The 13314-nt window shown below is 38.6% G+C and overlaps 2 protein-coding genes across 2 annotated transcripts; both read right to left on the bottom strand.

The window, feature by feature from the left end:
• Positions 1 to 616: 616 nt before the first annotated feature.
• carnmt1 (carnosine N-methyltransferase 1) lies at positions 617 to 7009 on the bottom strand. Its single transcript, XM_061730844.1, has 8 exons — positions 6853 to 7009; positions 6274 to 6469; positions 5236 to 5405; positions 4922 to 5062; positions 4569 to 4747; positions 4245 to 4358; positions 1996 to 2099; positions 617 to 1915 (listed from the first exon to the last, which is right to left on the bottom strand). The coding sequence occupies exons 1-8, from the start codon at positions 6987 to 6989 to the stop codon at positions 1721 to 1723; spliced, it is 1236 nt and encodes a 411-aa protein (XP_061586828.1). The 5' UTR covers positions 6990 to 7009; the 3' UTR covers positions 617 to 1720.
• Positions 7010 to 9504: 2495 nt separating this feature from the next.
• On the bottom strand, positions 9505 to 12032 carry LOC133451001 (serine protease inhibitor 2.1-like). The gene is made up of 6 exons (XM_061729923.1): positions 11938 to 12032; positions 10564 to 11191; positions 10394 to 10464; positions 10092 to 10285; positions 9845 to 9992; positions 9505 to 9755 (listed from the first exon to the last, which is right to left on the bottom strand). The coding sequence occupies exons 2-6, from the start codon at positions 11183 to 11185 to the stop codon at positions 9561 to 9563; spliced, it is 1230 nt and encodes a 409-aa protein (XP_061585907.1). The 5' UTR covers positions 11186 to 11191; positions 11938 to 12032; the 3' UTR covers positions 9505 to 9560.
• Positions 12033 to 13314: the final 1282 nt, after the last annotated feature.

The following is a 13314-nucleotide window of genomic DNA, read 5'->3' as shown; positions in this document are numbered from 1 at the left end:
AAGACAAGACTCAAAAACAACCGTTTTCACCTGTTTCAAGTAGATTTTCACTCACTTAAAATAAGTAGAAAAATCTGCCAGTGGAACAAGATTGTTTTGCTTGTAATGAGAAGATAAATCTTGTCCCACTGGCAGATTTTTCTACTTATTTCAAGTGAAAATGTACTTGAAACAGGTGAAAATGGTCAAATAAGTTATTTTTCTGGTAATGACTCTTGTTTTAAGTGTAATGAGATTTTTTGACTAAAAATGAGACATTTTAACTAGAAATAAGACAAATATTCCTGGTAAGATTTTGAGTTTTTGCAGTGAGAGAGACTGCATTTGAAAAAAGTTCCAATTTTCTTGACCACACAGATAAGCTACATAAACTTCTGTGATGAGTATTTGCTGGACGTGTTGATTGATACTCTAGTTAAGTTCTGTGACTCGTAACCTTGCCATACCTTAGCTTCCACTGAATTGACGCCACTGCGTGGAGCACATGAGTACAAGAACCACAAGTGACAAAACAAAACAAAACCGTGTTGTTCTTGAGAATATGTCATTGTATAAAGCAAACCTAAGTGACCCATGCTTTCAAAATGTTTATTCAACTGTTTGACAAATTAGTAAGAGTGCTTAGCTCGAAATTCACGTTTATACAAAGACAAAAAAAAAACGTATGTATTTGAGACTATTTATTTGGACATTTGGTGCCATCACCAACTCAAATCTTCCTACAAAATACTGACATTACAGACTCATAAGAGTACAATCATCCAGCCTCCCCATCATTATCCCTACCTCACGTAGCATTTAGGTGCATTTACTTTTCCTCAGAAGAGGGTAACAAACTTTTAACAGTAATTTCAAAGGACAGAGGTACTTTATTCACCATTTCTGGGAGTGTTCACTTATTCAGCCTTTCTAGCGCCGAATTGTAGATGTTTTTAGCAGCTGGCTTATAGCACTTCCATTATCTCCAGAACTGTGTCTACTGGGAGACAGGTAACAAATACTTATTATTTCAAGAGCAGTTCTCTGTGATCATGGTGGGTGTCTCTGTGGCTGCTAGAGCCGTCTTGAAACCCTGGAAACTCCCAAAAGTCCAGTGCTAAAAGAACAGGTAACATAAAGACTAAGACAGCCTCACACAAACCTTTGCTTTACAAGTTAAATAATAAAAACAGACTGTGTGCCCCTGTGTGTGGAAATTAGAAGATGTTACGATTGGCACAAGGAACAAATAAATAGATTTCAAAATGTTCAGTCATTCACGCATACACATGTACACAAACCTTTTGGCAGTCGAAGTCAGTGAATATAAAAATGTTTAAAACTGTGTAGACTTTAATAAAAGAGGTGAAGCCCTCATGGCTTGAAGTTGATACGCAAATTACTAAAACATAACAGCAGCCATTGCAAATTGAAGTCCCACCAGAGAATCTCAGTCGTTTTTTTTTTCCTTTTCAAAACATACAATGCAGTGATGCAATACTTCATATTATATTTTACACATTAAGCTATTTTGAGATACTTAGGATGGCCCTCAAAAATAAGGCCTATGGAGTTGAGCGTATTCTTCAGCAAAAACCTAAAATACATATTTGGCAAAAAAGAAAAGTATGTCCATTTCTTTTCCCGTTTGTGTTAGTTTTCATTTTGCCAACTTAATCTTTTCTGTCCATTTAAAAGGTTGTGCTCCTCTAAAATCCCTTTTTTGTGATAGGACTTCATGTCACGTTAGTCTCTCGGAGGCTTCTTGTCGTGGTGACTTGGCGGCTGGTGGAGAGCTTTGCCATTGGTCCTCGCCATGTCTATTAAAGTGTTGCTTTGCAGGTTTGCGCGCGACAAAGAAGACACAGTCATAAACGTATCTCAGCATAGAACGGTCATTCTCTGTGTAGGTGGTCTGTACAGACTGTTTTTCCATCTGTGGGAGAAAAAAACGCAACTTTGCTGGCCAAGGGACATTTGTGAAGGCAAACATGATGTTATGATGTTCATATTTACCTCAATGAAGAAGCCTTTCCTCACCATTGCTGTCCTAATGTCTTCATAGCTGAGTTCAATGGAGAGCTCGTTGGCCATGTTCTCAAAGTGATACAGCAGTGGGCCTTAAAAATGATCAAACATTAAACATGAATTTAATGTCCAAACAGTATTACTTTCCACTCTTACAGTTCATCTTCAACTGAACAATAAGAAAAGAAATGCTTATAAAGGTCTTAATAACACTTTTTTTAATCAAATATTTGCAGGACTTGTAAACTATAAACAGATATGAACTAAGCTGAAAAAGTAAAGAAATTTGTGTTTGGTAGATTATTTTGTTGTTGTAACAATGCCTATTGGCAATGAATCTCATACCACTGGAATGCCTGTTTATTTAGCTTTTGAATGGTAACACATTTGTAAGGAACATGCATTGGTGGGATGAGCAGCAGAGCTGAGTGTGTGGGTTGTGCCCATGAAAAATGTGAAACTCTGTTGAGACTGAGGAGAATCGATGTGTTGCAGCTTTACAAAAATAAAACACAACAAAAAGAACATTTACATGAATAGTAATACATCATTCTTCTGAATTGTGAGGAAAAGAAGGAACAAAAATTTACCCCTTGGAACAACCAATTTCCTTGCAATCTACATTAGAGACCACAAAAATGTCAACATGTTTCATGCAAGTCTTTATTCCTTGGAAAGCCGCAGAGAGCTCTTGAATTGTTAACCAGATACTCTGTTTACACACTGATTTGTATATCCTAACCCTCCAGACAGACAAGCTGCTGGATATGCAGCTTCACCTGGACTTCACTCCCTGGATTCTGGACTATCAGGCCGGCTGCAACATATTAGGGCCGACGGCTGCGTATCTGACTCCATTTCTAGCAGCACCGGGGTGCCTCAAGGATCTGTTCTGTCTCCGTTCCTCTTTATCCTCTACGCCTCAGACTTCCGGTTTGTTTCTGGATCCTGCCACCTCCAAAAGTTTTCTGATAACTCTTCCATAGTCGGATGCATCAGCGATGACGGTGAGAAAGATGACTGGTTGAGAGCTTTGTTGTGTGGTGCAGCCAGAACTGACTTCAGCTCAACATCAGCCAGACTAAGGAGGTGGTGGTGGACTTCAGGAGGAACCAGTCAACCTGCGCCAGTTACCATCCAGAGTGAGGAGGTGGAGATAGTGGACTTGTACAGATATCTTGGGGTCCACCTCAACAAACTGCACTGGATTCATAATACAAACGCCCTCTATGAGAAAGGCCAGAGCAGGATGTTTTTCCTGAGGAGGCTGAGGTCCTTCAGCATCTTCAGCGGGCTTCCTAAGACCTTCTCCATGGTGGCAAGTGCACTATTCTTCGCTGTAATGTGTTGGTGGAGTGGCGTCAACAGACTTAATGAGCTAGCGAGGAAAGCCCGTTCTGTGGTGGGACTGGACCTGGAGGTGGTGGCTGAAAAGAGGGTGAAGGACAACATTTGTGCAATCCTGGACAATCCTCCTCACCCTCTGTACAACGAGCTGTGGCCAGCGGATTATTCCACCCAGGTCCAGGACTGAACCACTCAGACGCTCCTTCATACTGACATCAGACTTTATAATAACAGCTTCACTTAACCTCTCCCTGCTCTGGATGCACTTTTACTTTTTCTCGTCTCCTTCCACTCTGCTGCTGTGTGTATGTATATATTTGTATTTTTTTATTTTCATTGTTGTCTATTATGTTGTATGCTGCTGTGATACCGGAATTTCTTCCTGGGGATCAATAAAGTATATCTTTATCTTTATCCCTGTTTCTCTGCACAAGAAAAGGAGAGTTCAAATGATTGTAACTCAAGGCCTCAACATTAACAAAAATTATGTTTATAGAAAGAAATGATGTGTGTGTGGTGTGAAATATGGTCTGCATCCCTCCAAGTGGCATTTGGATAGTAAAATACCAGACACGGACAGTCAGTTGAACGCAGTACATAATCTTGCATGTGAACATACTGTTAAGGTGTAAATTAAAAAAAAAAAAAAAAAAAAAAAGGAGATACTAAGCAATCAACTGTGCCAAATAGCAAACAGGTTGCTCCTAACACAGCTGAGAGTATTTTAAGATATATTTTTTTATAATATATTTATCAATTTCTGCACTACTGCATATTATTAGCCAAAATTTGAATTATTGATTTGAAAATTCTACCAGATCCAATGAAACATTAGAAAATAGTTTGACAGCAGCACCGTTTTATTAAAATCTATTAAAAAACAAACTCACCCAGGTTGACCCATACTCCTCCTGGCTTAAGAATCTTCCAGATTGTGTCCAGATACTCCAAGACATTGTGAGCTGTGTCAATAAAGAAGCATGTTGCCACACAGCTCCAAGACTCTGACAGAAACAGACAATATAACAAGGTTACTTTTAAATAGTACTAATAAAGGGCTCAATTACTCCAGATTTGCCATACATTCTAAAAATAAATACATCTCAATTAAAACTTGATGCATTTTTGTTGAGGTGGAGTGGTGCCTTTATCTGCCTAATGTCCTAATCAGGTGTTCACAAACTCCAACTGCATCTCCATCAGCTTTAACACACCTGGATCAGTGTAAACCTCCACAAAATCCCCTGCTACCATAGAAAAGTCCGAATTTAGTGGCAGGCTCTGCGGATTAACATCAGGGAATCGTATCATCCGTGTCTGATCTGCAGATTTCTTGTTGTTGCTGAAATGGTGGATCCAGGGGTACAGGCTCAGAGCGTTCACCTTTTCACACCTGAAGGAGAAGTACAAACTGATAAGCAAAGGCAGAAAGAAGTGGTGTGCTCCAAAGCATGAAAAACAGACTTGACATAAACAAAGAACTATTTGTGTAAATATGTGCAGACTGTTATAACAGCCCCAAATGTGTTTGTAGTCACTGGAGAGATAATGTCTCTGTATGTATTACCTATTAAGGACAAAGTTTGATGAGAAAAGCATGAAGAAGCTCCATTCGTTGCCCTGACACGTGTAACCTAGCTGAGCTATCTCCCAGGCGAGCCGACCAAGCCCAGCACCCGGTACCAGCACGCTCACCTTAGACACATCACTGACATAATAAAATGCACAAAATGCACATATCACATAGAAACAAAAACCAAGTCATACATAAAAAACGACAAGCTGTCAGCTCTATTCAAAACAGAAATAGCAAACAGTATTAATGGCCAACTCAGAATTGACAAACATGCAGCTTTCTATATACACATGAATGATTCCTACTATTGATCACTTGGGAAGAGTCTCTGGATCTCTAGGACGATGGGTCTGTAGCAGGAGTCTCTTTCAGTCTGGCCCACTTCGCTCCAGTCTCTAACAAACTGCTTTATGGTCGACTTGAGTTTGTCCATGTCAAATGTAGAGGATGGATGCCCCGTCCTTGGATCCTCAGGCTAAAATACCAAAAATGATATGAATACTTTTTTTTTTTCCCCATGGTAAAGTTATGTGAATAAACAGAAACATCACAAAAAGTATTACTATGCAGTACTCAGAGGTGTCAAGTAACGAAGTACAAATACTTTGTTACCTTACCTTAGAAATTTTGGTTATCTATACTTCACTGGAGTAATTATTTTTCAGACGACTTTTTACTTTTACTCCTTACATTTTCACGCAATTATCTGTACTTTTTACTCCTTACATTTTAAAAACAGCCTTGTTACTCTATTTAATTTCGGCCTTTAAAAAAAAACTATCCAGTTAAATTGCGCCATCCGGATAGAGTGAATTAGGTTGTGGTTGTGGCACAGATGTTCTTGTCCAGTTTTGTTCTTACATCCGTTCCCTCAGATTCCTGCAACTAAACTTGGATGTACATTCCAATAAAGGTTAGGATAAATGATAACATGCCTCTGAAGTTTGACTTTTTGCACCATTACAATACTTATAGGCAACTAGTCATCATATCTCCTGCTCTCTGAAACACATGTTAATGCTCAATAGTACACATATATGGTTCTTTAATATATTTGCATTATACTAAGATGCATTCATTTTCAATGGCTTTTGTCCTTAATGGCTTTTCCCCCCTTACATTACTTTTACTTTTATACTTTAAGTAGTTTTGAAACCAGTTCTTTTATACTTTTACTTGAGTAAAAAACTCGAGTTGATACTTCAACTTCTACAGGAGTATTTTTAAACTCTAGTATCTATACTTCTACCTGAGTAATGAATGTGAATACTTTTGACACCTCTGGCAGTACTGGATCTGGTGTGTGTACACTGTATAGGCATCCAGTTTGAGTCAGGTCTTACCTGCTCGCCATACTCCATGTTTTCAAACATGTGCAGGCTGTTGTGAATGATGGCCTGCAGAACCTCCTGGTTGTGTTCAGCGCAGCGGCTGATCCGGGCCAGGTTAGACAGAACCCCCGGCACCAGGTCCTGGTGGGCTTGTGGAAGGCTGCGAAACTGACGCTCTGCCCGCTTGACCTGCTCCTGGAGATGGGCCCTAAAGGGGGGAAAAACACACAAAAAACATGAGAGCAAGCATACATTGGGCAAGCTTTTGCCTGATAAAGCAGTTTCTGCATCGATCCCTCTGATCCACGTAATTCTTAATGATTAACTCTCTGCGTGCTTTGTTTAATGTCGTCTGTGAACAACAGCACGGGCAGATGTGCGAAGAGTGGTACAATAAAAACATTGATAAGTATGTTGTTTATTACAAGCTGACTTATATGCGGAAAGCAAAAACCAAGCAAAAGACTGTAGTTGTGTTTTATTTTCCAAACCTCTGTTCACTGGTGATTTTATGCCGCTAACAATATCGTTTATTGACACAAACTGATGTTGCCCATCGCACACTTTACTTTGAAACGCAATCGTTTCTACCTGTAAAACCTAAAAGCATCAACTATTCTCCAGAAATGCTGCTTTTCCAGCTTGGCCTCTTCCTCCGGGGTGTATTTTATTCTTTCTTTCTGGAAATAAAATCCTCCCTGCGCCTCCTCTCCTGTTGTTTCAGCCATGTTTGAAACAAACTTACGATCAGCCAATCAGAGGGCAGGAAATTTCTTCTTCCAAGGATTTATGATTCTCAGCAGATTATGTTCAGCAAGGCGCGTTACTGCCCCCTACAGTTCGAGGATGAGATCGCAGTTCATTGGTCTGAAAATATCAACCTAATGCTGCACTAAACCATTTCTGGAGTAACTGCAGTGGGATTACAGCTACACATGGGTGTAGATCCAGGGGGGATGGGGGGGACATGTCCCCCCCAATTTCTGAAAAACATGAATTGTCCCCCCCCAATAAAAATACCCTAAATTATTCAAAATTGAGGTTGAATATGTAGAATATTTATTAAAAATATATTTCTAAAAAAACAATACATCCACGGTGCGTTTTGAGGTGTACAGAATGAAAGCAATGGGTCCTTTTTTTTTTTTAGAACTGTTTACCACCATAACTGTGTTAAAACATGATCAGTTAGTTTAAACAACTTGTTTAGGGCTCCATATTTCATCCATATATCAATTGATCGTGCATAAAAGTCCCATAGGATAAAAGGAAGATGGTGAGAAGAATTTGAGATGAGTAGACACTACATGCCCAAAACCCTTAAAATTATGATTTACGAATATAACAGTTAAGTAAGCAGTGACACACACTGTTGGCTGTTTAGGACAAATAAACAAGAAAGGTAAGCACAATAAATGATTCCCTGTGCTGTATTTTTTGGCGAGCCTTTACCAATTCATGGCATGGTATGAGTTGCATATTGGCAAAAAATTAAAAATTAAAATCACGTTGGTATTCCCCCCAATCATGACATCGGATCTGCACCCCTGCAGCTACAGTCTAACTATTGTTGCAGAATGACAATGAAGAGGAGTGTACTGATTAAAGCGTAGAGGATGATACATTCTAGTTAATCTGCTGATCTTTGTTTGGGCAGAGTAATAGTCTGCACCTGTAGTCAGCCAAAGCTATATTCTGAGGTTCTCAGCAGTTTTATTTTCATCAAGTATGGGAGGCACTTTTTTCCCATCCCAGCCATGATATGCAGATCTCACAAACCCCGCTTTTATTCCCAATAGAACATAAACAATGTATCAGGTGCTGAAACTGATACATGCCGTTTCATGGAAAATATTAGCTAATTTTGAATTAATGAATGAATGAATCTTTATTTCGGCTTGTACACACTTTTTTACAAAACAAGATGAAAAGGCTGAAGCCGTAGCTTATAGTGCCTACCCTTTTTATCTTAAGATCAGCTTAACTATGAGACATTAGCATTACTCCGTGGAAACAAACAATGCATAAAGAAGACAAAAATAAATAAGACAAAATATAAAATTGATGTTTCACATTCTAGAATGTTTTTGATAATATACTTTATAATTATAGTGTTTTATATTTATTTAAAATATTTTCTTTAAACATTTCCTTAAACTTGAAGATAGAACTGCACATTTTGAGGTTGTTGTCACAACTATTCCATATTTCTCTAGCCTTAATTGATGTCCATCTCTTTTTAATATTTGTTCTTGCCTGTCGTCATCTCAAACATGAGTTTCCCCCTCAGGTCATAGCGGGTTTCTTTTATTTGGAACAGGTCCTGAATGTAGTTTGGAAGCAGTTTCTGCTGGGCTTTAAAGGCAAAAGTTCAAATTCAAAAATTTTTAATTTGATGGAAGGAACACATCTAAATGTTTACCAATGTTTAACATCCTTTTTACCCACTCTCTGTAAACATCTTGGAGGGGAGAAGACTAGTTGCTGGAGTTCTAAGAGAGGAATGTTGTCCCATTCTTGTCTCATGTAGGATTCTAGCTGCTCAACAGTCCTGGGCCTTTTTAGCTATTTTGTTTCATGAAGTTTCAAATGTTTTCTATTGGTGAAAGGTTTGGACTGCAGGCACGCCCGTCTAGCACCTAGTCTCTTCTCCTGTGAAGCCATGCTGTTGTGATGGAGGATGCAGCGTGGGGTTTAGCATCATCTTGCTGAAATATGCAAGGTCTTTGCTAAAGAGATGTTATCTGGATGGGAACTTGTGTTGCTCTAAAACCTATATGTACTTTTCAGCATTTATAGATCTTTCCAGATGAGGACCGTATGTTATTCAATTACCACTCAAGACAAAAAAAGGGAAAAAAAAATGCCTTTTCATTACTTCATACGTAAGACTTGAGTGTTAGTTTTATATTTAAATATTTAGGTATTTGGTTTTATATTAATGTAGCATTAAGTAAATTGAAAACATTTAAGGATTTTCGAGCCCCTTCTTCAAAAATTATAAACAGTATTAAATTATTCTCAGGACTCCATGAAGTCACCCCCATACTGTCAAAGTAAAAACAAAAAAAAAACGTTTTATCTTATATAAAAGATATCGGTACATTCATTTTCATCAGGGTCACTAGTGGCTTGAGCCAATTCAACCTGTCATTTATCTTAATAAGGAATACCTAACAGGCCTATTAATGTGCATGTTTCTGCTAGTGCTTTATGTATGTAACCAAAAGACACCACCACACATTGAAACTTTTCTTTGCGTTTATTTTTTAGCGCAACAGTTTCAAGTATTTTGTCCATCAGATATTGGGGTTCACAATCTTGCCCATGAAGAGCATGTTTTCTGTGTTGCGCTCAGTGATGATCACCATAAAAGGGCGATCGAACTTCAGGACAGGGATATGCCGGAAGGACAGAAGAGTGATACCAATGCCTGTAGCAGCTGCAGCAGTGGCTCCAGACTCATCAACATCCAAGGTAGCCTGGTGCACAACCTTATAGTATAACGGAGGCAGAGTTAGAGGACATGTGGGAGGCATATTGGGGAGGAAATGTATATTTAACATGTGCTCTCTGCTTTTACCTCTGAAACAGCTAATCTTTGTCCCTCCTTAATGCCACTCAGGTCTGCTTGAGGACCAAACATATCTGTCATTCCCATTTCAGTCAACACATTGTTCAGCTTGTAGGAAGTCTTGATGGAAAACTTTGGAACATATATGTCATGTCTCCTAAAAATTAAGGGAAAAAACAAACAATTTTAGGAATGATATAGAAGAAAATGCAAAAAAAAAAAAAACTTCAACGATGGCTTATATGTGGATTCAAACCTGGACTTCATCCACTTCAGCCATTTAGTGACATGGGCTGGGCTGATGGCGTCCTCGAGCGTTGCCATGTCATCAGGCAACATGAGCAGCATGGAATAGGAGCTATTGAAGGGGAGGTGGAGGACCGACGTGTTAATGGCCTGGTCATAGTAGGTATCAAAATCATCTTCCATATTCATCATCTTGACTGGAACCTAGAAAGTGACAGTTCAAAGTCCCTTTAGAGAAAAATATATTGTACATGTATAATGTAAAAATCACGTAATTTAAACATATTCTGAATAATTTAAGCAACTTTGAACCTGGTTGGTCTCTTCTACATTGAACATGTCATCCCTGGTCAATTTAGGATTAAATGGTGTTGCCCACGTTCCTGTTGGGAGAGGAAGAGCAGGAGTAAGATAAATGTATAGCTCAAAAATATAATAAAAAGTATTTCCAAACATAACATCTCAACTCATGTCCTCTGTACCTTTGTAGTAGATGTAGCTGAGGAGATACATGATAGTGCTTGGATCCAGGCTTTCGACCAGCTTGTCTATCTTCCCGTTGGTCTTATCTGCAACATACTTATTGATAGTATTGGCACTATCTGCGCTTTGGGTGAAGTCAACAGTGAAACCATCTGCCAAATAAGACTCCTTCAAGACATCCAGGAACTCAGGATGGGGCTTGAAGAGGTTCTGCACAAACACAGCGGTGCCTTCTTTGATGTCCTCACGAGAAGTCTTGTTTGCGAGGATCATGCGGAAGGCCTGGTCTACATGGGCTTGAGTCACCTGTGGACTGCTGAAACCTAGACCACGGAAAAGCTGCCGGTGGGTCTCCCCCCGTGCCCCTACAGACAAAGCAGCCAAGGCGACAGACACACTGGACGGGGAATAAAAGATGTTTTTGCCCTGGTAGTCAGATTGAGCTGCTAATTTCCTGTAGAAACGGAACGCAAACTCCTTGTTTGCTGAGGTCACCAGGGAGACGCTGTTGTCGCTCCCGTCCACAGCAGTGTCTTGCTCGGCTTGCCTTTTGTGGGGGTGACCAGTACCCACATAGACCACCGCTGATAAGATCCAGAAAACCTGGGCTGCACGCATCATGATGAACTGAAAGAGACGTTCCAAAGTGCAGTACTGTTTATTTGCATTACATAATCTTTGCATTTGTAAATACTGATTTAAAAATGTTCCTAGAGGATACACCACTGGCAGTGGTATCAAGTATCTGAAATGTATTTCATTTGTTCTACATGAACTGTAAAAGGTCAGAAACATTTGGGGTATTTTACAAATTTCAGTATTTGCAATATCTCCAGTCTGGTGGGCTATAAGTGGATAGGGCTTCTCTACTTACATCCATGCACAAACTCTATTTTATTGACATAATTTTCTTGAAGGGTCATGAAGCATGCAAAGTGGAGTTTTAAAATCTGAATCTGAATCAACTGCCTAAAAAAATACACACACACACACATACATATATATATATATATAAATATATTTTTTTTCAATTTATTTTTTCATATATATATATATATATATATATATATATATATATATATATATATATATATATATATACATATATACATACATACACATACATATACATATACACACACACTTTTTTTGTACTTTAAATATAGAGGAACTTTCATTCTCCCTTCCTGTCATGACAGCAACTGTATCATTGTACCTCCTATAAAATAACAGTCAAGATAACATTTACTGCACAGTCCATATGTCTTATTTTAAATATAACTGTTCATTAATATGGCAAACACTTCAAGATGTTGCACATGAAACAGGATATTTTTATGGTGCTCCATATATGGATCCTTTAATTTGCTTACCTGCCTCTGAGTGCAGCTGGCAGTTTGCAGTATCCACCTCAGAGAGGAAAGCAGACTGGACAGAAAAATATCCTTTGACTGCTCAGATGAACTTTGACTCCGTTTATCCTCTGTCCCAACTTATTTGTTCTTCTGCATTTGTTCTGTTTGATGATCAATCACTGACTAATCATTGCGTCAACCTGAGATTGCTTAGAATACTCAGAATAGCTTGCTAACAGTCTGCTTTCCAGCAGGTCAGAAAAACAAAAAACTTGAAATGATCTTTTCCAGAAAATACACTATATCACACAGCATGTAGAAGATATGTTTTGGTATGCAGATAAAACTCAAATGAAAATAAACTAGGTTTCTAACTGAGTGTTTAGAGAGGTTACTTGTTGCATACCTTACATATTGTGCACTATAAAAAGGTTTAGTCAGGATGTCTTGGCGAGTTAAAAAATAAGTTAAATTGCAGTGTAAACAGGATAATGAGGGGGGGGGGGGGTAGTAACCAGATATAATGGGGGAAAAATGCATGTTCACTGTACAACAATAAAGTTTTTTCTTGGGACTTACTAGGGGGAGTGTTAACTGAGCATCCTGTTATGAAGCTGGCATTTTTTAATCAAACAATTCATGGTTCTATTGTTTGGGATGTATTCAGTATATAGATTTATATTCAAACAGGAAAAATCCATGGAATAAATGTGAGGGGGAAACTGAGGAAATTTTAGTTGGATTACCCCAGAATTATTGTTCTTTTCTTTGTTTTGTTTTCTGGCCTGGTGGGCTACAGCTACACACTTTTAAAAAGATGTCTCTCATGAAATGAGTCTGGTGAACCTCCCTTCAACAGCCATTTCCACTGGTATATAACACATTAAAACAATCTCAACTGGACAGGGGTGGGCTCTATTTGGTGACTCAGGGGCGCCAAAAAGGGGCACAACGATTCAAATCATGTAAAATGGTCACATAACTGCAAGTGACATCTCAGATCAACAAGTTTTTATTGCAAAACTAACTAACAGCAGTTATTTAATGGCGCTCCATTTCACTGCACGCCATTTTAAAACTCTTTTATTGAAACAGTTGACATCAATTTTGATATATATCATTTTGATTTGTGAAACCATCATTCTATTTACTGTAAGAAGCTGCATTTTTCCTGTGCTTTTAGCAGTTAAACCACTCCATGTTTTGTGGTTTTTACAACTGAGCCTGCAGTAAATTATCAAAGTTCCAAAAATGCAGGGACTCTCTAGCTTTTGCAGTTTTACAACTAGAACAAAAAAGGTTGTCACCATGTTACAGATAAAGATGTAAACAAAACCAAAAAAACAACTCAAGAAAAGTCGAGTCATAGGAACCCATGAAGAAAAAAGTAAAGTA

This window comes from Cololabis saira, chromosome 9 (genome assembly GCF_033807715.1).
Source record: "Cololabis saira isolate AMF1-May2022 chromosome 9, fColSai1.1, whole genome shotgun sequence".
Lineage (NCBI taxonomy): Eukaryota > Metazoa > Chordata > Actinopteri > Beloniformes > Belonidae > Cololabis > Cololabis saira.
The sequence above is the reverse complement of the archived record's forward strand: the minus strand, read 5'-3'. Positions and strand labels throughout refer to the sequence as shown.

Excerpts from the sequence above, each read along its gene's own strand:
- carnmt1 (XM_061730844.1), bottom strand. The coding sequence starts at position 6,989 with ATGGCTGAAACAACAGGAGAGGAGGCGCAGGGAGGATTTTATTTCCAG. Across the intron at positions 6,470-6,852 it reads GATGCTTTTAGGTTTTACAG|GGCCCATCTCCAGGAGCAGG; the intron begins GTAGAAACGATT and ends TCCCCCCTTTAG. Across the intron at positions 5,406-6,273 it reads ACATGGAGTATGGCGAGCAG|CCTGAGGATCCAAGGACGGG; the intron begins GTAAGACCTGAC and ends TTGGTATTTTAG.
- LOC133451001 (XM_061729923.1), bottom strand. The coding sequence starts at position 11,185 with ATGATGCGTGCAGCCCAGGTTTTCTGGATCTTATCAGCGGTGGTCTAT. Across the intron at positions 10,286-10,393 it reads ATGTAGAAGAGACCAACCAG|GTTCCAGTCAAGATGATGAA; the intron begins GTTCAAAGTTGC and ends GTCACTTTCTAG. Across the intron at positions 9,993-10,091 it reads CTGAAGTGGATGAAGTCCAG|GAGACATGACATATATGTTC; the intron begins GTTTGAATCCAC and ends CTTAATTTTTAG.